General features: G+C 45.1%; 2 protein-coding genes across 10 annotated transcripts in view; both read left to right on the forward strand.

Moving 5' to 3' along the window:
• Positions 1–27,572, forward strand: part of LOC115844238 (protocadherin gamma-C4) — a 177,557-nt gene that overhangs the window by 32,793 nt on the left and 117,192 nt on the right. The window contains exon 1 of one of the 9 annotated variants that reach the window (XM_060296341.1): positions 1,354–3,928. The exons of 4 other annotated variants lie outside the window; for them this stretch is intronic. In XM_060296341.1, the coding sequence (XP_060152324.1) occupies positions 1,505–3,928 (2,424 nt within the window). In that variant the 5' untranslated portion in view covers positions 1,354–1,504. Of the gene's footprint in view, positions 1–1,353; positions 3,929–12,119; positions 14,702–19,198; positions 21,791–24,064; positions 26,642–27,572 lie in introns of those variants that run through there. 4 more of the 9 variants (XM_060296343.1, XM_030841151.3, XM_060296345.1 and 1 more) reach the window with 4 other exon arrangements.
• On the forward strand, positions 8,755–11,212 carry LOC115844241 (protocadherin gamma-B3-like). Its single transcript, XM_030841158.3, is given in 3 exon segments — positions 8,755–9,100; positions 9,103–11,012; positions 11,015–11,212. Coding segments are annotated over 3 exon segments (2,454 nt in total).

Consider the following 27,572-nt stretch of genomic DNA (forward strand, 5'->3'; position numbering starts at 1 on the left):
TCCCCATCTCACTAGTTTGGGAAACTGGGAACCAAAGAAAGGAAGAATTTTACTCAATGTCATGGCCTATCAACAGCAGAACATGGGTAGGACTGACATGAACACCAGCACTCTTCGTATCTTTACAAGCTAAGTGTCTTGGGATCCCAGATCTATTTTAAAAGGTTGTGAAAAGTTTGAGGTATGCAGTGTCTGCTATTAAGAGTGTGTTTAATAAATGGGAGAAATCTTTCTCTCTCAGGCACAATAACAAATTGCTCTTGTGAAAAATTGTACATTGAGAAAAATTTTGCAACCTATTCTCACATTGCTTCCTTAAAACTTTATTTTTTGAATTTTCTAGGTATCGATGTAAAACATCTTTATTTTCTTTATTTTCTTATAAAGGTGTCATTAAGTAAAAATTGCTTCTCTCAATGGACTCTCTGAAATGTCCACTTTTTTTTTTTTAGTCATGAGGCATTTCTTTTTCTGCTACCATATAAAGGTGATAACATTAAATATCTGTCTTAACATAGAGAGGCCACTCACTGCCTGCTCAATGATAAGTATCTGGACTTGTTTTTCTGTAAGGGTGATGAACTAAAGCCCTTTCTGCCATAGTCACTCTACTGATTTTCCCCAGGTGTCTGTAACTGTAAAACATCTAACTCCAATTTAGACATGGTAATAGGAAAATATAAATAATGCATAGTTAATCCGACTCAAACTCTCCGTCTGATATAGTGTAGTTGCCATGTTCTTAGTGTGAAAATCTTGAAACTTTCTTGAAGACCTCACAAGTAACAAAAAGCAAAAAAAAAAAAAAAAAAAAGTCCCTCTATTTCTTCTGCATATGACAGCTAATGCAATTTGCATAATTCAGTAGGCCTTTTTTCAAAGGTCTACTGAGAGCTAGAATTGTTTTCTTGGCATTCTTATATACAAACGGGCATGTTTTCATAAATATATCCTAATTAGAAAGTGAAATCTTTAAACCGCAAAAGAATACTGATGTCCTAATTAAATGGACTCAATATAGGTAAGAGGTAATTAAAGGGCATAGGCTCAATGGCACAGTAAATAAAACTTTTCTAAAGAAGTAAAAAATAATCTAATAATTACATTAGTCTCAGAATTAAGCTTGTGGAAGTCTTTTGCTATTTTAGAATTAAATTTTATTTAAATATAAGGAATGTCACGTGGTAATATATTAAGGAAACAGAAAATTATTAGAAATAAAATAGAATTAAACATATTTGAAATCAAAACAGAATTGGTGTAGTAACTGGTTAGGACTCTGAGCGTCGCTGTTCACCAAAGTGGGAAAGAAGCTGCCGCTGATGCGATCAGACTTTGTTCCTTCCGCACTAAGCACGCGCAGACCAGACAAGCTTCTGGGAAAAGCCGCCCACCCGCGCCCCTCTCCCATTTCCGCAAGGGAATGTGTTCCCCTTGGCTTTAGAGAAGTAAGGAAACAGCAGATTGGAACCAGGACTAAGAGAAAACTGGTCAGAGAGAGGCAATGGCGGATCCACTGAGGGGTTGGGGCTGCAGAGAGCTGTTCCTACTCTCCATGCTGCTGGGGACGCTGTGGGGAGCCGGGGCCGGGCAGATCCGCTACTCGGTGCCAGAGGAACTGGATAAAGGCTCCTTCGTGGGCAACATCGCCAAGGACCTGGGGCTGGAGCCCCGGGAGCTGGCGGAGCGGGGCGTCCGCATCATCTCCAGAGGTAGGACGCAGCTCTTTGCTCTGAACCCGCGAAGCGGCAGCTTGGTCACCGCGGGCAGGATAGACCGGGAGGAGCTCTGCGCTCAGAGCGCGCTGTGTCTGCTGAGTTTTAACATCTTGGTTGAGAGTAAAATGAAAATGTATGGGGTAGAAGTAGAAATAATCGATATTAATGACAACTTCCCGCGTTTCCGGGATGAGGAAGTAAAAGTAAAAGTTAATGAAAATGCGGCTGTGGGAACGCGGTTAGTACTTCCCTTTGCTCGAGATGCCGATGTGGGTGTGAACTCCCTCCAGAGTTACCAGCTCAGCTCCAATATGCACTTCTCTTTGGCCGCGAAAAGCGACACAGATGGACAGAAATATCCAGAGCTGGTACTGGAACAGCCGTTGGACCGCGAGAACGTAGCTGTTCACGACCTCCTACTCACAGCTTTAGATGGTGGAGACCCCGTACACTCTGGTACCACGCACATCCGCGTGATGGTCCTCGATGCAAACGATAACGCGCCCCTGTTCACTCAATCCGAGTATAGAGTGAGTGTTCCAGAGAACATAGCTCTCGGCACTCGGCTGCTCACACTAACCGCCACGGATCCAGATGAGGGAATAAATGGGAAATTGACCTACTCTTTTCGCAATGAAGAAGACAAAATTTCAGAGACTTTCCAACTTGATTCCAACTTGGGTGAAATCTCAACTCTGCAATCACTGGATTACGAAGAATCCAGATTCTATCACATGGAAGTGGTAGCTCAGGATGGAGGTGCTCTTCTTGCCAGCGCTAAGGTACTAATCACAGTTCAGGACGTGAATGACAATGTGCCTGAAGTGATCCTCACCTCTCTCGCCAGTTCCATCTCTGAAGACTGTCTTCCCGGAACGATAATTGCTCTGTTTAGCGTACATGACGGTGATTCTGGAGAGAATGGTGAGATTTCATGTTCTATTCCCAGGAACTTGCCTTTTAAATTGGAAAAGTCAGTTGATAATTACTATCACTTACTGACAACAGGAGCCCTGGACAGAGAAGAGATCTCAGATTACAACATCACAGTAACTGTCACTGACTGTGGAAATCCACCACTGTCTACAGAAAACCACATCTCCCTGAAAGTGACAGACATCAATGACAACCCTCCCGTTTTCCCTCACACCTTATACTACACCTACATCCCAGAAAACAACCCCAGAGGCATCTCGATCTTCTCTGTAAACGCCCATGACCCCGACAGCGGCAACAACGCCCAGGTCACTTACTCTCTGGCTGAGAACAAATTTCAGGGAACGCCTCTATCATCCTGCGTCTCCATTAACTCTGACACTGGAATCCTGTATGCACTGTGCTCTTTCGACTATGAGCAGGTTAGAGAACTGCAGCTGTGGGTGACAGCCAGTGACAGTGGGGACCCTCCACTCAGCAGCAACGTATCTCTGAGCCTGTTCATCCTGGACCAGAACGACAACACACCTGAGATTCTGTACCCCGCCCTCCCCACCGATGGTTCCACCGGTGTGGAGCTGGCACCCCGCTCTGCAGAGCCTGGCTACCTGGTGACCAAGGTGGTGGCTGTAGACAGAGACTCAGGCCAGAACGCCTGGCTGTCCTACCGCCTGCTCAAGGCCAGCGATCCAGGACTCTTCGCGTTGGGGCTGCACACGGGAGAGTTGCGCACAGCGCGGGCCCTGCTGGACAGAGACGCGCTCAAGCAGAGCCTGGTGGTGGCTGTCCAGGACCACGGCCAGCCCCCTCTCTCGGCCACCGTCACGCTCACAGTGGCTGTGGCTGATAGCATCCCAGATGTGCTGGCGGACTTGGGCAACCTCAAACCCTCCGCCGACCCTGAGGACTCGAGCCTCACGCTGTACCTAGTGGTGGCGGTGGCCGCGGTCTCCTGCGTCTTCCTCGCATTTGTCATCGCGCTGCTGGCGCTCAGACTGCGGCGCTGGCACAGGTCGCGCGTGCTGCAGGCTTCCGTCAGTGGGTTGGCCGGCGCGCCCGCCTCTCACTTTGTGGGCGTGGACGGGGTGCGGGCTTTCCTGCAGACGTATTCGCACGAGGCCTGGCTCACCGCGGACTCGCGGGGGAGTCATGTGATCTTCCCGCAGCCCAACTACGCGGACACACTCATCAGCCAGGAGAGCTGTGAGAAAAGCGAGCCTCTCCTGATATCTGAGAAGATAAACGCAAAGGAAACAGAGCTAGGAGTTGTTCAGGTGAGTTTTCTTTTTTCTGTAACTATGTTTGGAGCATTTTCTTCATTTGTTTCCATCATTTTTCTGCCCCATTCAAAATCGGTTAAGTACGTAAATAGTGAATCATTCTTTGCTCTATTTACAGATTAACTTGATTTGATAATTGATGCTTTCTCCGTTTGTTTTCAAATTATATTTTGTTTTTAATGTCTTTTTTCTATAATATGTGGATATTTTAGAAACTATAGCTGATATCCATAGGCTTAAGTGAAACAAGTATTTTTTTTACATCTTTATTGGAGTATAATTGCTTTACAATGGTGTGTTAGTTTATGCTTTATAACAAAGTGAATCAGTTATACATATACATATGTTCCCATATCTCTTCCCTCTTGCGTCTCCCTCCCTCCCACCCTCCCTATCCCACCCCTCAGGCGGTCACAAAGCACTGAGCTGATCTCCCTGTGCTATGCGGCTGCTTCCCACTAGCTATCTACCTTACGTTTGGTAGTGTATATATGTCCATGCCTCTCTCTCGCTTTGTCACAGCTTACCCTTCCCCCTCCCCATATCCTCAAGCCCATTCTCTAGTAGGTCTGTGTCTTTATTCCTGTCTTACCTCTAGGTTCTTCGTGACATTTTTTTTTCTTAGATTCCATATACATGTGTTAGCATACGGTATTTGTCTTTCTCTTTCTCACTTACTTCACTCTGTATGACAGACTCTAGGTCCATCCACCTCATTACAAATAGGTCAATTTCGTTTCTTTTTATGGCTGAGTAATATTCTATTGTATATATGTGCCACGTCTTCTTTATCCATTCATCCGATGATGGACACTTAGGTTGTTTCCATCTCCGGGCTATTGTAAATAGAGCTGCAATGAACATTTTGGTACATAACTCTTTTTGAATTACGGTTTTCTCAGGGTATATGCCCAGTAGTGGGATTGCTGGGTCATATGGTAGTTCTATTTGTAGTTTTTTAAGGAAGCTCCAAGTATTTTAAAAGAAAGTGGTTATACATAATCACTTTATCCAAAGGCTTTCTTATACCAGAACTGTTTGTTAATAGAAGAGTTGTTTGATTAGAACATCCAAATTGTTAGATGTAATGTTCTCTTTTGAATATTTGCCTAAACACCAATAGCACATATGTTTTGGAGAAAGTATTGTGCAGTATTGGTATTTTAGTACCTGCTGTTTTTGTAAGGGTACTAATAATTTGCATAAATCAGTGGAAGAATATAGAAAACTTCTGCGTGATCAGTATCAGAAAGACAGATTAAATTTATAGTGATGATAATGTCTGTGGCATTCTGAAATCTGGAAAGTTTGGGTTAACCCATGTAATAATTGGACATGTGTAATTGTTTAGAGAAGAAATCAAAGGATCCTTTGAATTATGCTTTAGAATAAATTCTGTGATGCAGTTTAAAATCGCCAAATAATTAGATACCAGTTCATTAAATACATATATACCATACACCTGGCATCTTCTGGTTACACATAACCCCTCCACTTTTCAGAATCAATATTGACCTGAATGTTTGCATTTCTGCAAGTGCAGCTACAATTCTGCTTTATTAGAAGAGTTTAAGATTTGTATTTGGAAAATCAATTCAACTGATGAAATAAAGTAAGGCAGGACAAGAAAAATTAAGGATAAAATTCTCTGTGTTTGTTTGGGCCTCCTCCCTCCCTAATGTGCAGTGTACATCTATATTACACATTAACCAGAGCTCCTCAGAAATGAGAATGCCTGCTTGACTGTATTTTTTCTTTCAATATTTTTTCTTTCTCCTGATGCTAGCGCTGTAACTTCTTAAAAGAATAGTGTTCTTTCCCAGCTCTGTAGAGGGTCACGGTGACTTTCTGCTCACTTTGTACGTAATTACCTGGACTATGTATCCTTGGTGAACTTTACACAGACTATCAGTATATCATTTTGATAAACGATACTTTGTCTCAAAAATGTATTTGACTGTGCCTTCAACTTCTAACAGGCAGAGCAGTTCTCAGAGCTTTCTGAGAAGCTGCTTCCTGGGTTATCATCCTCAGTTCAGCTCGAATAAAATTCCCTTTTTTTCCTCTTAACTTGATAGTTAATTAAATTTTCACTGACACGACTTTAAAATGGTTTGGAAATTTAAAAAACTATTTCTCAGGGATGTGCTCATCTTAAACTATGAGATTTTTCTTATGAAATGCTGGTCTGTGTGTCTCAAATTTCACGAATATGTCTTGTGTAATAGAAGAACTATGTACGCTATTCATTTTTGCATATGATTTGCTGAAGATGATTTTCAGATCCTTATTTTTAAAAGATTTTTCAATCTTTAAAATTTTGTACTTTCAACAACTTGAACATCAGCTGCAAAGTATGAATAAATGGGGAAAATGGCAATAAAATATTATTAATGGAACAGTAGGTTACATTACTCAACCACATGAAAGGGTTACCATACATTTGGGAACCTAGGACCACTTGATTTTTATTTTTTCAACATTTATTTGAAGGGGATCTAATTATATTTATATATGGGCAATTCTGATCTCAGGGTACAATGTACAGACTCACTGAATAGTGAAGTCATCCAAAGAGTAACAAGAGAATCTGTATGATCAATACTGAATACTGATATCATTCACTCCTACATGAAAACTCACTTTTCCATTATTTTTTAAAGAAAAGATTACTGTATAGATTTGGGTATGTGTCCTGGGTTAACTTTTTCATGCAATGGGAGAAAATACCTTTTATATCTATAAACTTCAATAGACTTTACATAATAAAATGCGTGATCTACACACCGTGAGTGTATATACTATACATAGTATACTCTGAAATACTTGAATCTTTAGCTTCATGTGTGTTCTGAAAAGATAACTTTCCTGCACTAATTGAAGTGCTCACACAGTGTTTAAAAAAAAAAAGGCACTTGCTCAGTCATATTTTGGAGCAGTCTTGAGTCAGTAGTGGGGTTTTTTTGTTGGTTTTTTTTTTTTTTTGCTTTTTTTTTTTGCGGTACGCGGGCCTCTCACCGTTGTGGCCCCTCCCGTTGCAGAGCACAGGCTCCGGACGCGCAGGCCCAGCGGCCGTGGCTCACGGGCCCAGCCGCTCCGCGGCACGTGGGATCCTCCCAGACCGGGGCACGAACCCGTGTCCCCTGCATCAGCAGGCGGACTCTCAACCACTGCGCCACCAGGGAAGCCCAGTAGTGTTTTTTATGTTTGTATAGAGATGCCAATGAGTTTCTGTCTGGAATCCTGGATAAATGTGCTTTTCCACTATAAAATGAGTTCTACATTGTTATACATCTTCCAAGTTTTAGACTGACCATATATTATGTAGTTAAAAAAAAAATTCTGGGCTTCCCTGTGGCGCAGTGGTTGAGAGTCCGCCTGCCGATGCAGGGGACACGGGTTCGTGCCCCGGTTCGGGAGGATCCCACGTGCCGCGGAGCGGCTGGGCCCGTGAGCCACGGCCGCTGAGCCTGCGCGTCCGAGCCTGTGCTCCGCAACGGGAGGGGCCACAACGGTGAGAGGCCCGCGTACCGCAAAAACAAACAAAAAAAACCCCAAAAAAACAACAACAAAAAAAACCAATTTCTGAATGAAGATTTCTAGTTTGGAAATGGAATAAATACTCTAAGAAACCTATCAGAAACATGGAAACTGAAGTGCTTATTGCTAAGGGAAGAGTGTCAATACAAAGAGTTGAGATGATCAGATAGTAACCCAGAGACCAAGGAAAAGTGGACAACATAGATTACTTTCTTTGGAATATATCATTATAAGGACTCATGCTTCACCCCCAAAATCCAAGTAACTCACCATTGCTAAGCTACTTGAGAAGAAACAGTACAATTAAAGACAATGGTAATGTAGTGTGGACAAATAAAATTAGTGCAATAGTTTTAAATCATAGTCATTTAATTAAAAAGACACGGAAAAGTGTCTATTTTTAATTAAATGACTACGATTTTAGGAAAAGAGAGTTTCTTGATTCTTTACCATACTTCTATTTCATAAGGACAACCAATCTCCTTGCTATCTATCAGTTATTTTGGGAAGAAGATTATAAAGACAGAAGAAAGCAATGCATAGGATAAAACTAAAAGCTGTGAGATTTATAACTTTTATAAGTTGGAAGAAAAGGAAATAGAGTGAAATAACAATACATATCAAGCTGATATTTCAAGAATTTTCATATTACACTTTCTGTCACAACCAACACTTTCATTTGTATCACTTTCTACATATTACTTTATTTGGTCTTCAATTTTACTGAGGTACGCAGGGAAGATGTTATTATGGCCACTGTATGAAAATGGAAACTAAAAGCATGACGACGCCAATAAACATCTTCAGCAAGATACCTCTGGCTTTGAGGAATAAAAATCACCTGATTTGGATGGATAAAGTTCAAGTTCAAAGAAATGACAGCGAGAACGAAGATACAGTACATTTTAAAAATGTTAAAATCCTTATAACATGGGATGAATGAGTATCTGTATGAGGACACAGTAGACTTGTCTTCTAGCTGGCTCTATATTTGGAACTGATTTAGTAATCACTAGTGCAGTTCTGCAGCCGAGGCGCGGGGTGCAGCTGTTGGCTAGTACTGAACAAAGTATCCAGCTCCTCCTGAAGCAAAGGAATCGCCTGCGGACCGCGGAATCCCGCGAACTGTGCACTCTCTGAGGTTTTCTGCGGCAGAAATATCTATCCGAGAATCTGCTTGCCAAGACGTGTCCAAGGAGTAGCTCCTGCTCAGAAATTCTTGGGATCATTTAGCGATCGCAGCTCTTCGGGATCAGAAAGGCAAAGGCGCAGCGAGTGGGATGGGAAACCACTTGGGGTCGAAGCGCCAGGCTGGGCGGAGGCGAATTTTGTTTCTCTTCCTGCTGTCTTTGTTCCGCCTGGCGCTTTCGGAGCAAGTCCGCTACGCTATTCCAGAGGAGCTGGCCAGGGGCTCGCTGGTGGGGACCCTCGCCAAGGATCTGGGGCTTGGCGTGCGAGATTTGTGTACATGGAACCTGCGGATTAGTGCAGAGAAGAAATTCTTCACAGTGAGCACCGAGAACGTAGACTTACTTGTGAGCGATCGTATAGACCGAGAGCAGATTTGTGGCAGGAAGTGGATGTGTGTTCTGGAATTCGAAATGGTCGCTGAAAAGCCTTTAAACTTTTTCATATAACCGTGGAGATTCAAGTCAACGACAACCCACCGACCTTTAGCCGAAATGTCACTGAGCCGGAAATCAGTGAACTGGCCCTAACTGGAGCCACCTTTGCCCTGGAATCTGCACAAGATTCAGATGTAGGTGTCAATTCCCTGCAGCAATACTACCTCAACCCTGACCCTCATTTCTCTTTGATCCGGAAGGAGAACCCAGACGGCAGTAGGTACCCAGAACTGGTAGTGCAGGCTCCCCTGGACAGAGAAGAGCAGTCCTGCCACCACCTGGTCCTCACGGCTGTGGATGGGGGTGAGCCAGCCAGAAGCTGCACTACGCAAATCAGGGTAGTTGTGGCAGATGCAAATGATAACCCCCCAGTGTTCACCCAGGACATGTACAGGGTCAGTGTTCAAGAGAACCTACCCCTGGGTTCCTCTGTGCTAAGAGTGATGGCCACTGACTTGGATGAGGGCATCAATGCTGAGATCACCTACACTTTTATCAATATTGGTAAGGCAGTGAGACAACTGTTCAAGCTGGACAGTGAAACAGTGGAACTCACCACTGGTGGAGGACTGGACTTTGAAGAGAGAGGGAGCTACACAACTGGGGTGGAAGCAAAGGATGGTGGACGTCAAACTGCGCATTGCAAACTACAAATAGGTATTTTGGATGAAAATGACAATGCTCCCGAGATAACCCTGGATTCTGAATCTAAATATATACAAGAAGATGCTGAGCTGGGGGCTGTGGTTGCCTTGATCAAAACACATGATCTAGGTTCTGGATTTAATGGGGAAAACTTATGCCAACTAAAAGGAAATTTCCCATTTAAAATAGTTCAAGATACAAAAAACACATACAAGCTGGTGACAGATAGAGCCTTAGATCGAGAGAAGACTCCAGAATACAATGTCACTATCACAGCTACTGACAAGGGCAAGCCGCCCCTCTCCTCTAAAAGAAGTGTCACGTTGAAAGTCGCTGATGTCAACGACAACGCTCCGGTTTTCCACCAGGCCTGCTAGGTGGTCCACGTGGCCGAAAACAACCCGCCCGGCGCCTCCAACGCCCAAGTTAGCGCTTCAGATCCAGACTTGGGGCCCAACAGCCACATCTCCTACTCCATCGTGGCCAGCGACCTGGAGCCGCGCGCGCTGTCGTCCTACATGTCCGTGAGCGCGCAGAGCGACGTGGTGTTCGCGCAGCGCCCCTTCGACCACGAGCAGCTGCGCGCCTTCGAGCTGACGCTGCAGGCCCGCGACCACGGCTCGCCCACGCTCAGCGCCAACGTGAGCCTGCGCGTGCTGGTGGGCGACCGCAACGACAACGCGCCCAGGGTGCTGTACCCGGCGCTGGGGCCCGACGGCTCGGCGCTCTTCGACACGGTGCCGCGCGCCGCGCAGCCCTGCTACCTGGTCACCAAGGTGGTGGCGGTGGACGCCGACTCTGGACACAACGCCTGGCTGTCCTACCACGTGCTGCAGGCCAGCGAGCCCGGACTCTTCAGCGTGGGGCTGCGCACGGGCGAGGTGCGCACTGCGCGGGCCCTGGGCGACAGGGACGCGGCCCGCCAGCGCCTGCTGGTTGCTGTGCGTGATGGGGGACAGCCGCCCCTCTCGGCCACCGCCACGCTGCTCCCGGTTTTCGCGGACAGCCTGCAGGAGGCGCTGCCGGACCTCAGTGACCACTCTGAGCCCACTGACCCCCAAGCTGAGCTGCAGTTTTACCTGGTGGTAGCCTTGGCCTTGATCTCAGTGCTCTTCCTCCTGGCAGTGATTCTGGCGGTTGCCCTGAGTTTGCGACGCTCCTCCAGCCCTGCCACCTGGAGTTGCTTTCAGACTAATTTTTGCTCCAAAACTGGACCCGGAGTTCTCCCCAACTATGGGGAAGGGGCTTTACCATATTCCTACAATCTGTGTGCGCCACACATTCCTCAAAGACCGAGTTTAAATTTCTCAATATAAAGCCTGAAAATGCTCTACCACGAGATCTTCTGTATAATGAAGCCTCTTGGCTTGAAAGTACCAGTAACGACAATCCCCAAATTGCTTGTAATTCAGTCAATTTGCAACAGGTGAGTTACTTCAAAACCTTTTTCTCCCATAAGTATAATTAGGTTTCGATTCACTATTTTAGAGGTCAAAAATATACAGGCTAAGTATGCCCTGTTTTTTGTGGGGCTTTTCTTTTTGGTGTTTTATTGATTTTTCTGGACATAGAATGGGTATGGGGAGGCTGTTAGAAATTCTTTGTTCACTAATCTGTGTTGCAGTTGTTCTTTCATGGAATGTCGCTTAGTGATGATCTTGAAATTTCTGTTAATTCTAATACAATATGTCCTGAAACATTTTTAATATGCTAGTATCTATTCTCGTTGTAGGACATATTATTTATATATAATCTAGACAATTAAGTGGTTTACATGGTTTCAGTGTAGTCAGTCCTAAACTATGTTTTATATATAATATAAATATAAGAATACTTTTTCACTGTAGCCTATATATTTTCACTTCCTTTGCATGTTCTTGAGGGTATAAACAAATATTGGCTAAATTAGGGCAGTTCTTAATCTATATGTTGATAAAAATAGGTAATGACGTCTAAAAATGGCAACTCTTGTGACCTAGTGGTGGATTGGTCCCAAACATGTTTGTGGTTGTTGGTACCCTTATTGAAAATGAGACAAATATAAATGATGGTGGAGTGTGGGTTTCAAGATTTATAGAAAAGTGTAAACGTATCTGTGTTCTCCAGTGCCACAAGAAATGTCACAGAAATAAATGTCACTCCAGGGAACATATAAAAAATTTCAAAATACGCTATTTTATTCTTCCAAGTGCTTTTCATTCTTGGGGAGAGAAATATTGAGTGTCATCTATGCAGATTTAGCAGAAATAAGATCCTGTGTATAATGGTTTCCACGGAACCGTGCAGTATTAAGTTAGGACTCTAAGCGTCGCTGTTCACCAACCGGGCAAGGAAAGCAGTGAGAACTCGAGTTATATCCTCAAAGCACAAAGCACAACTTACACCAAAGCTTTGCAGCTGCGCAGACATTCTGTCCTAAAACGCTTCGCATCTGATCGCGGCTTGTTTATGGACCTTGACCTCCAATTCTGAGAAGCCCCAAAATTGATGCGAACCTGTTCACCCTACTCGTAATCCCAGGGAAGTCCAGAACGAGCCAGTAATGGCGGCTCTGCAAAGGCGGCGGCACTACAGCGTGTTGCTCCTGCTCTTCATGCTCCTGGGGACGCTGTGGGAGGCCGGGGCCGGGCAGATCCATTACTCCATTCCTGAGGAGCTGGACAAAGCCTCTTTCGTGGGCAACATTGCCAAGGATCTCGGGCTGGAGCCCCGGGAGCTGGCGGAGCGCGGAGTCCGCATCGTCCACAGAGGTAGGACGCAGCTTTTCGCTCTGAACCCGCAAAGCGGCAGTTTGGTCACCGCGGGCAGGATAGACCGGGAGGAGCTCTGCGCTCAGAGCGAACCGTGTCTGGTGAGTTTTAACATCCTTGTTGAGGATAAATTGAATCTTTATCCCGTGGAAGTGGAAATAGTGGACATTAACGACAATGCACCCCGATTCTTAAGGGAAGAATTGGAAGTGAAAATTATCGAAAACGCAGCCTTATCCTCTCGGTTTCCGCTAATGGAGGTCTATGACCCGGATGTGGGAGTGAACTCTCTCCAGGGCTTCAAGCTCAGCGGGAATAGTCACTTCTCAGTGGACGTGCCAAGCGAAGCCAATGGGCCCAAATACCCGGAGCTTGTGCTGGAGCGCGCCCTGGACCGGGAGAGAGAGGCCATTCACCGCCTGGTCCTTACTGCCGTGGATGGCGGTGACCCTGTCCGCTCAGGTGTGGCTCGAATTCTGGTTACTGTCCTAGATGCAAATGACAACGCTCCAGTGTTTACTCAGTCTGTGTACCGTGTGAGTGTTCCTGAAAATCTTCCAGTAGGTACGCCAGTGTTGTCGGTAAATGCCAGGGACCAGGATGAAGGAGCCCACGCGGAAGTAACGTATTCTTTTGTGAGGATAACAGAAAAGATCTCAAAGACTTTCTGCTTGAATGTTTTGACTGGAGAAATATCAACTTCTGCAAATCTAGACTATGAAGACTCCAGCTTTTATGAGCTGGATGTTGAAGCCCGGGATCGGCCAGGTCTACAAGACAGAGCCAAAGTCTTAATATCTATCTTGGATGTGAATGACAATGTACCAGAAGTGGTAGTTACCTCTGGAAGCAGGTCAGTTGCTGAAAGTACACTGCCAGGCACAGTGATTGTTCTTTTTCAAGTATATGATCGAGACTCTGGACTGAATGGCCTGGTAACATGTTCTATCTCAAGAAGTCTGCCGTTTGAACTGGAAAAATCAGTAGACAATTATTATCGATTAGTGACGAATACAGTTCTAGATCGAGAGCAGGTGTCTTCGTACAACATCACTGTGACAGCCACAGACCAAGGAATTCCATCTCTGTCTACAGAAATGCTCATCTCCCTAAATGTGGCAGACATCAACGACAACCCGCCTGTTTTTCCCCACACCTCCTACTCTGTCTACATTCCTGAGAACAACCCCAGAGGTGCCTCCATCTTCTCCGTGACTGCACACGACCCTGACAGCCATGAGAATGCCCAGGTCACCTACTCCCTAGCTGAAGACACCGTCCAGGGGGGACCTCTATCCTCCTATATCTCCATCAACTCCGACACTGGCGTACTATATGCATTGCACTCTTTCGACTGTGAACAGTTCCGTGACCTGCAACTGAGAGTGATTGCAAGTGACAGCGGGGACCCACCGCTCAGCAGCAACGTGTCTCTGAGCATATTCGTGCTGGACCAGAACGACAACACACCTGAGATTCTGTACCCCGCCCTCCCCACCGACGGTTCCACCGGTGTGGAGCTGGCACCCCGCTCTGCAGAACCCGGCTACCTGGTGACCAAGGTGGTGGCTGTGGACAGAGACTCAGGCCAGAACGCCTGGCTGTCCTACCGCCTGCTCAAGGCCAGCGAGCCGGGACTCTTCGCGGTGGGGCTGCACACGGGCGAGGTGCGCACAGCGCGGGCCCTGCTGGACAGAGACGCGCTCAAGCAGAGCCTGGTTGTGGCCGTCCAGGACCACGGCCAGCCCCCTCTCTCCGCCACAGTCACTCTCACAGTGGCTGTGGGTGACAGCCTCCCAGATGTCCTGGCCGACTTGGGCAGCCTGGAGGTCCCGCACGACTCTGACCCTTCAGGTCTGACATTGTACCTAGTGGTGGCGGTGGCCGCGGTCTCCTGCGTCTTTCTTGCCTTTGTCATTGTGCTGCTGGCGCTCAGACTGCGGCGCTGGCAGAGATCGCACGTGCTGCAAGCTTCGGGAGGTGTACCAGCGGGCTTACCCGCCTCTCACTTTGTGGGTGTGGACGGAGTGCGGGCTTTCCTGCAGACCTATTCCCACGAGGTCTCGCTCACCGCGGACTCGCGGAGTCACGTGATCTTTCCGCAACCCAACTACGCGGACACGCTCATCAGCCAGGAGAGCTGTGAGAAAAGCGAGCCTCTTTTGATTCAGGAAGATTTTTGTAAAGAGCAAGACTCCCTTGTTCAGGTGAGGTTATTGCTTTTATTGTTCTTATTCGAACAGGAAAAATTAAAATTCTCTTTGATCAGTGCTTATTTTTCTTAGTCTTTTGCAGTGAATCATAGTTTTGAGAAGGTTTTTCTTTTATATCAGTAGAGGTCTATTAAATCTTAGTTTTCTCGAATTTCACCAAAATAAATCGTAATAATGTATGCCCTGAATTTCCTTTACTCCTCTCCTCTTGGCAAGCTCTTTGTGCCTTGGGTTGCTTACATCTCACTTCTTAGTTGTTTTCTTTTCTTTTTTTTCTATCATGTGGCATATCTGAGATTTTTTTTTTTTTTTGCGGTACGCGGGCTTCTCACTGTTGTGGCCTCTCCCACTGCGGAGCCCAGGCTCCGGACGCGCAGGCTCAGCGGCCATGGCTCACGGGCCCAGCCGCTCCGCAGCATGTGGGATCCTCCTGGACCGGGGCACCAACCCGCGTCCCCTGCATCGGCAGGCGAACTCTCAACCACTGCGCCACCAGGGAAGCCCCTGAGATTATTTTTATACTGTGGAAAAAACTGAATCACAGCCTCTATTTAAAAAGATTAAGATCTGGGCTTCCCTGGTGGCGCAGTGGTTGGGAGTCCGCCTGCCTGCCGATACAGGGGACACGGGTTTCGTGCCCCGGTCCGGGAGAATCCCACATGCCGCGGAGCGGCTGGGCCCGTGAGCCATGGCCGCTGAGCCTGCGCGTCCGGAGCCTGTGCTCCGCAACGGGAGAGGCGACAACAGTGAGAGGCCCGCGTGCCGCAAAAAAAAAAAGAAAGAAAGAAAAAGAAAGTGAGTTTTTAAATGTGGTAATTAGTGTCCACTTACAAGATACAGCTCTAAAATTAGAGGACTAGTGAATGGGAGAATGAAGGATTAATAGTATTCAAATAAGAATTTAAATGATTTAGCATATTAAACCCAGATAAAATAAAGCTTTTGTTATGTAGGAACCCTATTCAAATATTTAAGGAAAGAAGGGTTGTCTTTTTTTTTTTTTTTGCGGTACGCGGACCTCTCACTGTTGTGGCCTCTCCCGTTGCGGAGCACAGGCTCCGGACGCGCAGACTCAGCGGCCATGGCTCAGGGGCCCAGCTGCTCCGCGGCATGTGGGATCTTCCCGGACCGGGGCACGAACCCGTGTCCCCTGCATCGGCAGGCAGGCGGACTCCCAACCACTGCGCCACCAGGGAAGCCCAAGGGTTGTCATTTAAAAGAATGATTAATCTAAATCATCATGGCCCAAAGGTGTGAATGAAACTATGGCTTGGTGAGTAGAAAACAACAAAGTTTCCAGTTAAGTTGTTCTAACAAAATGGACTTCCTAGGAGGTAGGAGATTCTATTATTGGTGCTTTTCCAAAGGACGTTGATTGTCCTGGGATTAATGGCATACAGGAGGTAATATTGATATAATTTGGTGAGTTGTTGAACTTCATGATAGCCAAGGTATTTTCCAATCCTGAGCTTAGGATTCTAATATTTGATAACACAATGGATTTGCCATTTGTGCATCTAAATTTGGTATGCACGTGTAAAGTAGACAATTCAGAATATATCTTGAAAATGAGTGAGAACTTCCTTTGTAATCTGAAATTGTCAGTGTTTGTAAAGAAAGATAATACTGAGTTGATATCTTTAAGTTAGCTGCTAAAGGATAATTAATGCATGTTTTTCTAAATCGATATTTACTTTCAGCGATTATTGTAGAATTATTTATTTCAAGATTCCAGGTGTATATGACTAACCAAGAGATTCCAGTCATACACATTTCAAATATAATTTGTTTGGACATTTGTGATATAATTCTTTAATGGTTTAATCAGAATTTAATAGAATTCAGGTTTTAAAGAACTTGAATCTTGGATATTGGTCGTGGGAGTCAGATGGCCTTTAATATTAAGATTTGTTTCACACACTGTGAGAGTGTAAATGTTATTAGTATACTACGAATTTTGGATGATTTAAACTAATCTTGTACCTCCATTGTTAAAAACAAAACTCACTAACCGTTTCATGGTTGGTAGACTGGTTTATTTTATTTCCTTATCTGCTGAGTAACTGGGATACTAGGTAGTTTACTTTATTCTCTTATCTGAATTACCCGTGAACATTTCATTTAAACAAATAAAATATTTCACTGACAGAAAAACTGTTAGATTCTACTCTCACAATAGTCATTCATTCACGTGGACTGAACAAGTGTTAAATCCTGGCAATCATGGACTTGGCTAAGTTGTGGCTGAGGCTCTTTGACTTACATACTATAGATCATTATTAAAAAGATAGGCAATCTGAGATTTTGAGCATATAATGATTTGGAAGCACCAGGAAAAAAATCTACCAAATTATTGGGCTATTTTATCACTTGTGAAAACCACCCATTCTGATCAAGTGATGTCAAAGGGGAAGAAGTAAAATCTCAGAGAGAATCATTGGAAGAATCCTACATCTTTGCCTGGGAATGAAAACCTAAACAGAACTCCAAACAAATGGATCTTCAGGAAAAAAAATGTCCCATAAGGAAAGGAGAGGAGGTGAATAACTCACTGTCTGGGAAGATGAATAGACTTTTCATAGAATTTTTTAATGTAAGTAAACAAATGAAGGTCAAGATTCTTCCCAATAACTCAATCAATAATAACATACTCCCTTTGAAAATACATTATTTCAATTTTATACAGTAGTTTTATGTTATATTTAAACACCTCTTGGTGGTTGAGTAGAAATTTTTAATATTTAATTTTATGTTGTAAAGTAACTTTAAAAACTTGATTGTGTCCTTTATCTAGATCTTATTTATTTAGCTCCAAAGAAGGTACCCAGAAGTATTGTTAATCGAGACTTTTTAAAAACAGAATAAGAGACAAGTGTGAGATTACGCTATGAATTTTGAAGTATCAAGAAGAAAAAAAATTATGACATTGGGAGCCATAATATATGGACATGAAAGTTTTGTTTGAAAATATCTGCAAGTACTTATGATCTTTAATGACCATATACTTTGCTTACATCAACAAGAAATTCAAGATTGCTACTAAACTAATAGTTTTAAACTCCTGGTTATGTAATTAATCTACAATACTCATATTGGTTCCTTTGAACAACAAAAAAGTTCTTTTATCTACTAGGTGAAAGCAAATATGATGTGAATTATTTTGATAGATTGAAACGGCATTTCATTCAAAGTATTTCCTGTATTTTGACATAAGGCCATCAGAGAGCAGAAATAGATTACTTAGTTAGGAACTTCTCACCAACTGAGCTAAGCTTTTACAGTGTCACTTCTAGTTCTCCCTTCTGGTGCTACTAGCTACTCCCCAGGCCTGAAAATAATTTACAAAGCAAGGTGATTTCTTGCCAGGTCTTCATTTCAGAACAGGTCTCTCTCTTCTGCAACTATGTGGAAGGAATTTGTTTTATTTCTGCCAGCTGAGAGTAACCTCAGATCCATCAACAATTGAGTTTTACTTCGTTAACATCAGTGGAGCAGTGAGTACCTCTAAGGATCCTCTCAGGACAGTCCTGCATCTATCCTCAAAGGCTGTTTAGAGACCCATCTTTTCTCAATTATAGGGTAGGGTGATTATTTAAATTGCATAATGAAAAGAAACAGTGAAGCCAACACTCATTTCCTTATGAATCCACAGCCAGCAGAATCTGCAAATTTATGCCTTCTGTATAAAATGAGTTGCTTCTGTAGCTGATTGGAGCTGCTTGGCTTCTCACCTCATCTCTAATGGCACTTTTTGAGCATAAAGCATCAGCCAAGGCCAACAATGATTCCCTTTTTTCTTCTTAGGAGACTGGGAATGAGGATATTTGTATTCCTACATTGGTTCTACCATTATATAGTCAAGGATAAAGCAATTCCCTCTCATTTTTAAAATTATTAAAATGAAGGTATTGGACTAAACAATCTCTAAGATTCCATTCAATGAAAAATGTTATTAAATTATCTCTCTATATGTTAAAAAATGGACTCTCTGCCTTCCATGGTGGTGTCTAGAACATAGTATATGTTCAATATTATTGAATTAACTTAAATGTATATGCTGATATAAAAATTTTCTACATAACATCTTTCTTATGTATACACACCTTTTAAAAATAAATCATACTTTTTTTATCTGCAATGACTGATTTTTATCTATGTGCAATAAGGTGTGAGGCAATGTCTAAGAATCATTTCAAAATTGCAATGCAGAGCAGAGAGTTAAAAATCTGGGATTAATAAACATCCATCCATGAACATTGTTGCATTAATGCACAGTTGCTTAAAATTTAATTTTAAATGATATCAGAGTTGTATGAATTGAAGAAATATAAATGGGAGAATTTTGAAGGATAAAACAACTTTCTGAAAAATCAATTATTTTGCTTCAATATGGTGCAGTAACTTAGTAAGGACTCTGAGCGCCGCTGTTCACCAGTCAGGGGAAAAATGGTTCAAAAGATCCGCCAGAACCACTGAGCTTTTACAGCACAAAGAAACGCCAGACTGAGACAAATTCTCTTCCAAGCTGCACTAAACTCAGGCCTCTGTACCACTGGATTCTGGGCTCCTTTTCCGAATACAGAGGGCTCCACGCAGACATACTGGCATCCAGAAACACAACAGGAGATAGGCCAGTGTCTAAAGATGAGCAGAACAAGAATGGCGGCTCGGGAGAGGGGCGGGGACTACAGAGGATTCATCCTGCTCTCCATCCTCCTGGGGACCCAGAGGGAAGTTTCGGCAGGACGTATTCTCTACTCCATTCCGGAGGAGACAGACACAGGGTCTTTTGTGGGTAATATCGCCAAGGACCTGGGGTTGGAGCCCTGGGAGCTGGCGGAGCGGGGCGTCCGCATCGTCTCCAGAGGTAGGACGCAGCTCTTTGCTCTGAATCCGCGAAGCGGCAGCTTGGTCACCGCGGGCAGGATAGACCGGGAGGAGCTCTGCGCGCAGAGCGTGCGGTGTCTGGTGAACTTTAACATCCTGATGGAAGATAAAATGAATCTTTACCCTATAGAAGTGGAAATAATGGATGTTAATGACAACACTCCTAAATTCCTGACGGAAGAAATGAATGTGAAAATAATGGAGAATACAGCTCCTGGGGTGCGATTTCCGTTAAATGAGGCTAGGGATCCGGATGTGGGCACGAACTCTCTCCAGAGCTACCATCTCAACCCCAATCGCCACTTCTCCCTGGTTGTGCAAACTGGAGAGGATGGAACTAAATATCCGGAATTAGTGCTGGAGCGCGTGCTGGACCGGGAGGAAGTGACAGCTCACCACCTCCTCCTCACAGCCTCTGACGGCGGTGATCCACCCAGATCCGGAACCGCCCGTGTCCAAGTAACAGTGGTGGACGTGAATGATCATGCGCCAGTCTTCTCTTTGCCCCAGTACCAAGTAACTGTCCCTGAGAATGTGCCAGTGGGCACAAGACTACTCATGGTAAATGCTATCGACCTGGATGAGGGAGTCAATGGGGAAGTGACATACTCTTTTAGGAAAATAACTCCAAAAATTCTACAGATATTCCAGCTGAACTCCCACACAGGAGAATTATCAACTTTAGATGGCCTAGATTATGAAGAATCTGGCTACTATGAAATGGAAGTTCAAGCTCAGGATGGTGCTGGTAGCATGACAAGGGCTAAAGTACTGATCACAATTTTAGATGTGAATGACAATGCCCCGGAAATGACTGTAACATCTGTAAGCAGCTCAGTCCCTGAAAACACTCCTCCTGGAACAGTAATTGCTCTTTTCTACCTTCAAGACCGAGATTCTGGGAAAAATGGTCAGGTGACCTGCACTGTTTCAGAAAATCTGCCTTTTAAATTAGAAAGGTCAATAGACAATTATTATAGATTGGTGACAGCAGAAAACCTAGACCGGGAAAAATTTTCTGTATATAACATCACACTGAAAGCCACAGATGGTGGAAGCCCGCCCTTGTCAACGGAAACTCACATATCCATGAATGTGGCAGACACCAACGACAACCCACCTGCCTTCCCCCACTCCTCCTACTCCGTCTTTGTGCCTGAGAACAACCCCAGAGGCACCTCCATCTTCTCTGTGACTGCATGTGACCCTGACAGCCACGAGAACGCCCGTGTCACATACTCCGTATCTGAAGATACTCTCCAGGGGCCATCTGTATCCTCCTATGTTTCCATCAACTCCAATACTGGAGTCCTGTATGCATTGCGCTCCTTCGACTATGAGCAGTTTCATGACCTGCAATTGAGAGTGACTGCAAGTGACAGCGGGGACCCACCGCTCAGCAGCAACGTGTCACTGGACATATTCGTGCTGGACCAGAACGACAACACACCTGAGATTCTGTACCCCGCCCTCCCCACCGACGGTTCCACGGGTGTAGAGCTGGCACCCCGCTCTGCAGAGCCTGGCTACCTGGTGACCAAGGTGGTGGCTGTGGACAGAGACTCAGGCCAGAACGCCTGGCTGTCCTACCGCCTGCTCAAGGCCAGCGATCCAGGACTCTTCGCAGTGGGGCTGCACACTGGCGAGGTGCGCACAGCGCGGGCCCTGCTGGACAGAGACGCGCTCAAGCAGAGCCTGGTGGTGGCGGTCCAGGACCACGGCCAGCCCCCTCTCTCCGCCACAGTCACACTCACGGTGGCTGTGGCTGACAGCATCCCAGATGTGCTGGCAGACCTGGGGAGTCTCGAGCGCTCCGACGACTCTGGCGACTCCGTCCTCACGCTGTACCTGGTGATGGCCGTGGCCGCGGTGTCCTGCGTCTTTCTTGCCCTTGTCGTCGTTCTACTGGCGCTCAGGCTGAGGCGCTGGCACACGTCGCGCCTGCTCCAGGCTTCAGGAGGCGGGTTGCCGGGCGTGCCCGTCTCTCACTTTGTGGGTGTGGACGGGGTGCGGGCTTTCCTGCAGACCTATTCCCACGAGGTCTCGCTCACCGCGGACTCGCGGGGGAGTCAAGTGATCTTCCCGCAGCCCAACTACGCGGACACGCTCATCAGCCAGGAGAGCTGTGAGAATAAGGATCCCTTGTTAACATCCATAGATTTTCATGAATGTAAGGATAAAGCCCAAAGTATTCAGGTGAGTTCAGTCATTCACTTATCTTTATATTCTTTGAAGAAGTATATTTTGTGTAAATTTCTTTATTGTTTTGCGAAATAAGTGATTTGAAGATGGGTAAAAAAACCCTTTTAAGTGGTAAAGCAAGATTAATCGTTTATTTCGGAGGTGATTCTTTAACATGGAACGCTTATTGATATAGGTTTTGGCATCATATTTATAGTGAAAGCATATGGACAAGATTGTGAATAAGTGGATAATCGCATTTTTATACCTTCTACTTATGTTCCACATGGTGTTCTTAATTCATGTATTTTATAAATGAGAATGAATTGTTAAGTCTTTCTCATTGCATGAGGTTCTTAAGAAAGTACACTTCTGTTTTCTCAGGACTCTCTTTAGATCAGATCTATAAAAGGCTCTTGAAAAATTTTTCTGTGCCTTGCTTCTGCTTCCATGTAACTCCCCCTGGTGACCTTGAAAACCTCCATGGCTTTTGACCTATTTAAACCACAATTGTCTGTTAAAGTCAGGTCCTGGTAGAAGGTTAGATGGATGCCTAAAGAATGAAATGTGTGTGTGTCAGGCTTCACTGAGATCTTTATCAATGACAGGCATGGAGTCTAATACTACACTAAAGGTCATTGTCCAAAACCAATAAAATGTGACATCAAATAAAATGCCATTCAAGTGTCATAAGTAACATTTGTGAAATAGGCCATTGCATGTTTTTACCCCAAATTCTAATGTGCTGTGTTAGTGATGCAGTCATTCAAAGTGTGTATGTGGGCTCTATAAGTGGGAGATTTGGGATGCTGGCTTTATGAAACAACCATCTCATACACTCAAGTCCTAGACCAGTAGTGAATTTTACTTATTGGGTCTGCTGAAAAATTCAGTTAGAAGTAATCTAGTCTGCAATTAACTACTTCTATACTTGTTATACAACATTTTAGTATAACTCAGTACATCAGTTGATTAGTATCAGGAAGTAGTTGATGACAAGGTAATCTTGTTTACTGGGACCTTTTGAGTATTAGGTAAGAGCACATTTTTTCTAGCATAATGTTGTGTTATGTGGTGTTTTGCATATAAAGGTCTGTGCAGTCCTGTGGGAGTATATTTCATACATTCTGAAGTGTTCAGATGTACAATCACTTGGGGGAGAGGATAATGTTACTGACACTCTATGAGGCAGAAATGTGGCTATCAGGTATTTTGAAAAAGAACCCCCCAACCAAATTTATTAGATGATTAAAAATATTTTTAAACAAAGGGGAGAAATCGTCACTAAATTCAGTGAGCTATTGCAAATAAACTTTCTAGGGACTATTTCCTTCAACCGTCATTACGGGATGTGATAAGTACAGAAGTGGGAACAAGTGCCTCAGTACATAGACCATGCTTAGTGAGTTTGTGTTGCAAAGCAAAATATATTATTCCCCTGTAGTTTTGGAGATTTATGTTGCATTTTGTACCCAGGAAAATAATCGTGCAATGGGAAGGAGAGGGATAGGCTCTTTTCTAAAAGGCTGCATCATTTCTTTAAGTGAGATATTGGAAGTTAAAATCAAGAAATGTTACTATAAAGAAATCACTGAAACTATTTTGGAAGAAGAGAGGTAAGTATAAATTGTGCACTTTTAGGGCTTGCTTGGTGGCACAGTGGTTGAGAGTCCGCCTGCCGATGCAGGGGACACGGGTTCGTGCCGCCGAGCGGCTGGGCCCGTGAGACATGGCCGCTGAGCCTGCGCGTCCGGAGCCTGTGCTCAAAAAAAAATTGTGCCCTTTTAAAAGACAATTTCAGCATTACTGTTGCTCTCTGGAAAAATTGAATTAGGTACCACAACAGTAAGGGAAAAGGCTACGAGGAAAAAAAAGATAAAACCTTATCCAGTATATTGCTAATTAATAAGTATTCACAATTACTATGCTCTGAGATCGTTTAGGCCAAGTCTGTGTTATAGTTATCCTTCTATTACTAGTGCGGATTTGAAAGTCGGGGAATAATTATGTCAGTATATAGATGTTTATATATCAAACCTACCTGATTTACCTAAAAACCTGGAAAGTTGGGATAATGACGTTTCTAATAGTACAAATTAAACGTTATTAAATATACGGACATCTAAAAAAGGTTTTTCAGCTGGGCACAACGGTTATAATTACTTTAGCTGTTTAAACTTAAGCAGCGGGGGCTGCAGTTTCCTAGTGCGGACTCTGGGCGCCGCTGTTGGCCAAAGTGGAGAGCTTGGTGCTGGCGACCTCCTCGCGCAGACGCAGCGCACTTTCCCATCTCAGACTCGCTAGCCTTTCCACCGCTTCTTCCTCTGGAGAAGAAGAAACCCTGCCTGACCCCCCACGCCGGAATAAAGCTGTTCGGAGCTCCGGACTACTGCGGCACAGAGATTGTTTGTAATCCGGCGTCTCCAAGCCGGTGAGCAAGCTGAGGGGAGCAAGAGGGATGGGGAGCGGAGCTGGGGAGAGGGGCTGGGCTGAGAGGCGGCCAGTGCTCTTTCCGTTCCTGCTGTCTTTGTTCTGCCTGGCGCTCTCTGAGCAGATCCGCTACAGGATTCCCGAGGAGATGCCAGAGGGCTCGGTGGTGGGGAACCTCGCCAAGGACCTGAGACTCAGTGTCCACGAGTTACCGACTCGAAAACTGCGGGTCAGTTCGGAGAAGCCTTACTTCACTGTGAGCTCAGAGAGCGGGGAGTTACTTGTTAGCAGCAGGCTAGACCGGGAGCAGATATGCGGGAAGAAGCCGGCTTGTGCTCTAGAATTTGAGGCTGTTGCTGAAAATCCATTGAACTTTTATCACGTGAGTGTGGAGATCGAGGATGTTAATGACCACACACCAAAATTCATGCAAAATTCCTTTGAGCTACAAATAAGTGAGTCCACAAAGCCTGGGGCACGATTTATTTTAGGATCTGCCCATGATGCAGATATTGGTACCAACTCACTACAGAATTACCAGCTCAGTCCTGATGATCATTTCTCACTTGTGATTAAAGAGAAATTAGATGGCAGTAAATACCCTGAGCTGGTACTGAAGACACCTTTAGACAGGGAAGAGCAGACGTCCTACCACTTGACATTGATGGCCTTGGATTTCGGGGATCCACCCCTAAGCAGTACTGCACAGATACAAGTCCTAGTGACTGATGCCAACGATAACCCTCCAGTATTCAGCCAAGAACTATACAGGGTGGAGCTTCCAGAAAACGTGCTCCCAGGCACCACTGTGCTTCGAGTTATGGCCACCGACCAAGATGAGGGTGTCAATGCCGAGATCACCTTCTCTTTCACTGAAGCAGGCCAGATTACCCAGTTTGACCTGAATTCTAATACTGGGGAAATTACTCTTCTAAATGCATTAGATTTTGAGGAAGTCAAAGAATATTCCATAGTTTTGGAAGCAAAGGATGGTGGAGGAATGATTGCCCAGTGTACCGTGGAGATAGAAGTCCTAGACATAAATGACAATGTCCCAGAAGTGATATTCCAGTCTCTACCAGATCTTATTATGGAGGACACCAAGCTGGGAACACACATTGCTTTGCTCAAAATCCGTGACAAGGATTCCGGACACAATGGAGAAGTTATTTGTAAATTAGAAGGTGATGTTCCATTTAAAATACTCAATACTTCAAGAAACACGTATAAATTAGTGACAGATGGAGTTCTAGACCGCGAGCAGACCCCTGAGTATAACATCACCATCACAGCCACTGACAGAGGCAAGCCACCCCTCTCCTCCAGCTCAAGCATCACCCTGCACATCGGTGATGTAAACGACAACATGCCAGTTTTCGAACGGGCTTCCTACGTGGTCCACGTAGCAGAGAACAGCCCTCCTGGCACCTCCATCACTCAAGTCTGCGCGCTGGATCCTGACCTGGGGCTCAATGGCCACGTCTCCTATTCCATCGTGGCCAGCGACCTGGAGCCGCGCGCGCTGTCGTCCTACGTGTCCGTGAGCGCACAGAGCGGCGTGGTGTTCGCGCAGCGCGCCTTCGACCACGAGCAGCTGCGCGCCTTCGAGCTGACGCTGCAGGCCCGCGACCACGGCTCGCCCGCACTCAGCGCCAACGTGAGCCTGCGCGTGCTGGTGGGCGACCGCAACGACAACGCGCCCAGGGTGCTGTACCCGGCGCTGGGGCCCGACGGTTCGGCGCTCTTCGACACGGTGCCGCGCGCCGCGCAGCCCGGCTACCTGGTCACCAAGGTGGTGGCGGTGGACGCCGACTCTGGACACAACGCCTGGCTGTCCTACCACGTGCTGCAGGCCAGCGAGCCCGGACTCTTCAGCGTGGGGCTGCGCACGGGCGAGGTGCGCACGGCGCGGGCCCTGGGCGACAGGGACGCGGCCCGCCAGCGCCTGCTGGTTGCTGTGCGTGATGGGGGACAGCCGCCCCTCTCGGCCACCGCCACGCTGCTCCTGGTTTTCGCGGACAGCCTGCAGGAGGCGCTGCCGGACCTCAGTGACCACTCTGAGCCCACTGACCCCCAAGCTGAGCTGCAGTTTTACTTGGTAGTGGCCTTGGCCTTGATCTCGGTGCTCTTCCTCCTGGCAGTGATTCTGGCGGTCGCCCTACACCTTCGACGCTCCTCCAGCCCCGCTGCCTGGGGCTGCTTTCAGCCTGGTGTCTGTGTCAAGTCTGGCCCCGTGGTTCCCCCCAACTACAGTGAAGGAACTTTACCTTATTCCTACAATCTGTGCGTTGCCCATACTGGAAAGACAGAGTTTAATTTTCTAAAATGTAATGAGCAGTTGAGTTCAGGACAAGACATACTTTGCGGTGATTCATCTGGGGCCTTATTTCCACTTTGTAATTCCAGTGAGTCAACCTCCCATCAGGTGAGTTTCCTGTAAGTATAACCTGCTTCTTATGGTCTAGACAGTTCTCCATATTCACAAGCAAATACAGGCGTATCTCTGTTTTATTTCGTTTTGCTTTATTGCGCTTCGCAGATACTGAGTCTTTGTTTTTTCATTGTTGTTGTTGTTGTTTTGCACGTTGAAGGTTTGTGGCAAGCCTGGGTCAAGCAACTCTATTGACACCATTTGTCCAACAGCATTTGCTTACTTCATGTCTTTGTGTCACAGTTTGTGTCACAGTATTTTAAATCTTAAAATATTTCAAACTTTATCATTATAGTTGTCATGGCGATCTATAATCAGTGATCTTTGATATTACTATTGCAAAAAGATTATGTTTGGCTCATTGAAGGCTCCAATGATGGTTAGCATTTTTAAGCAATAAAGTATTTTAAATTAAGGCATGTACATTTTTTTAGATATAATGCTATTGCACACTTAAAACATAACTTTTATATGCACTGGGAAACCAAAAAATTTCTGTGACCTGCTTTATTGTGCTATTCCCTTTATTGTAGTGGTCTGGAACCAAACTCAAGATATTACCAATGTGTGCCTATATACAATTTTTCGATCCAAACATTGTCTTAAGAGTGTAGTAGCCAGTCTAAAAGCTGTCATACCATTCTTCAAGGGAGGTTGAATTCGGAGCAATTATGTGTCTTTCAGTGGTGTCTTACCAGGCTCAGATTTACAAAGCAGTCAAGTTGTGGTTTTATCTACAAGGGAAACATTAGGCAATGTTATAGGGTCTCCCATAAAACTACTGAGATTTTTCCCTAAATTTTTCTTCCACAGCTTAATATATTGTGATTTTTTTTCAGCTTGGATATACTGTAAATGTAAATGTAGGCAGTCATATAAATAAACCTTTAAAGAAAAAATATAAGCTAAAATTAGGTAGTTTTCTTAATTGATTTA

This window comes from Globicephala melas, chromosome 3, assembly GCF_963455315.2.
Source record: "Globicephala melas chromosome 3, mGloMel1.2, whole genome shotgun sequence".
In the NCBI taxonomy this organism is placed as follows: Eukaryota; Metazoa; Chordata; class Mammalia; order Artiodactyla; family Delphinidae; genus Globicephala; species Globicephala melas.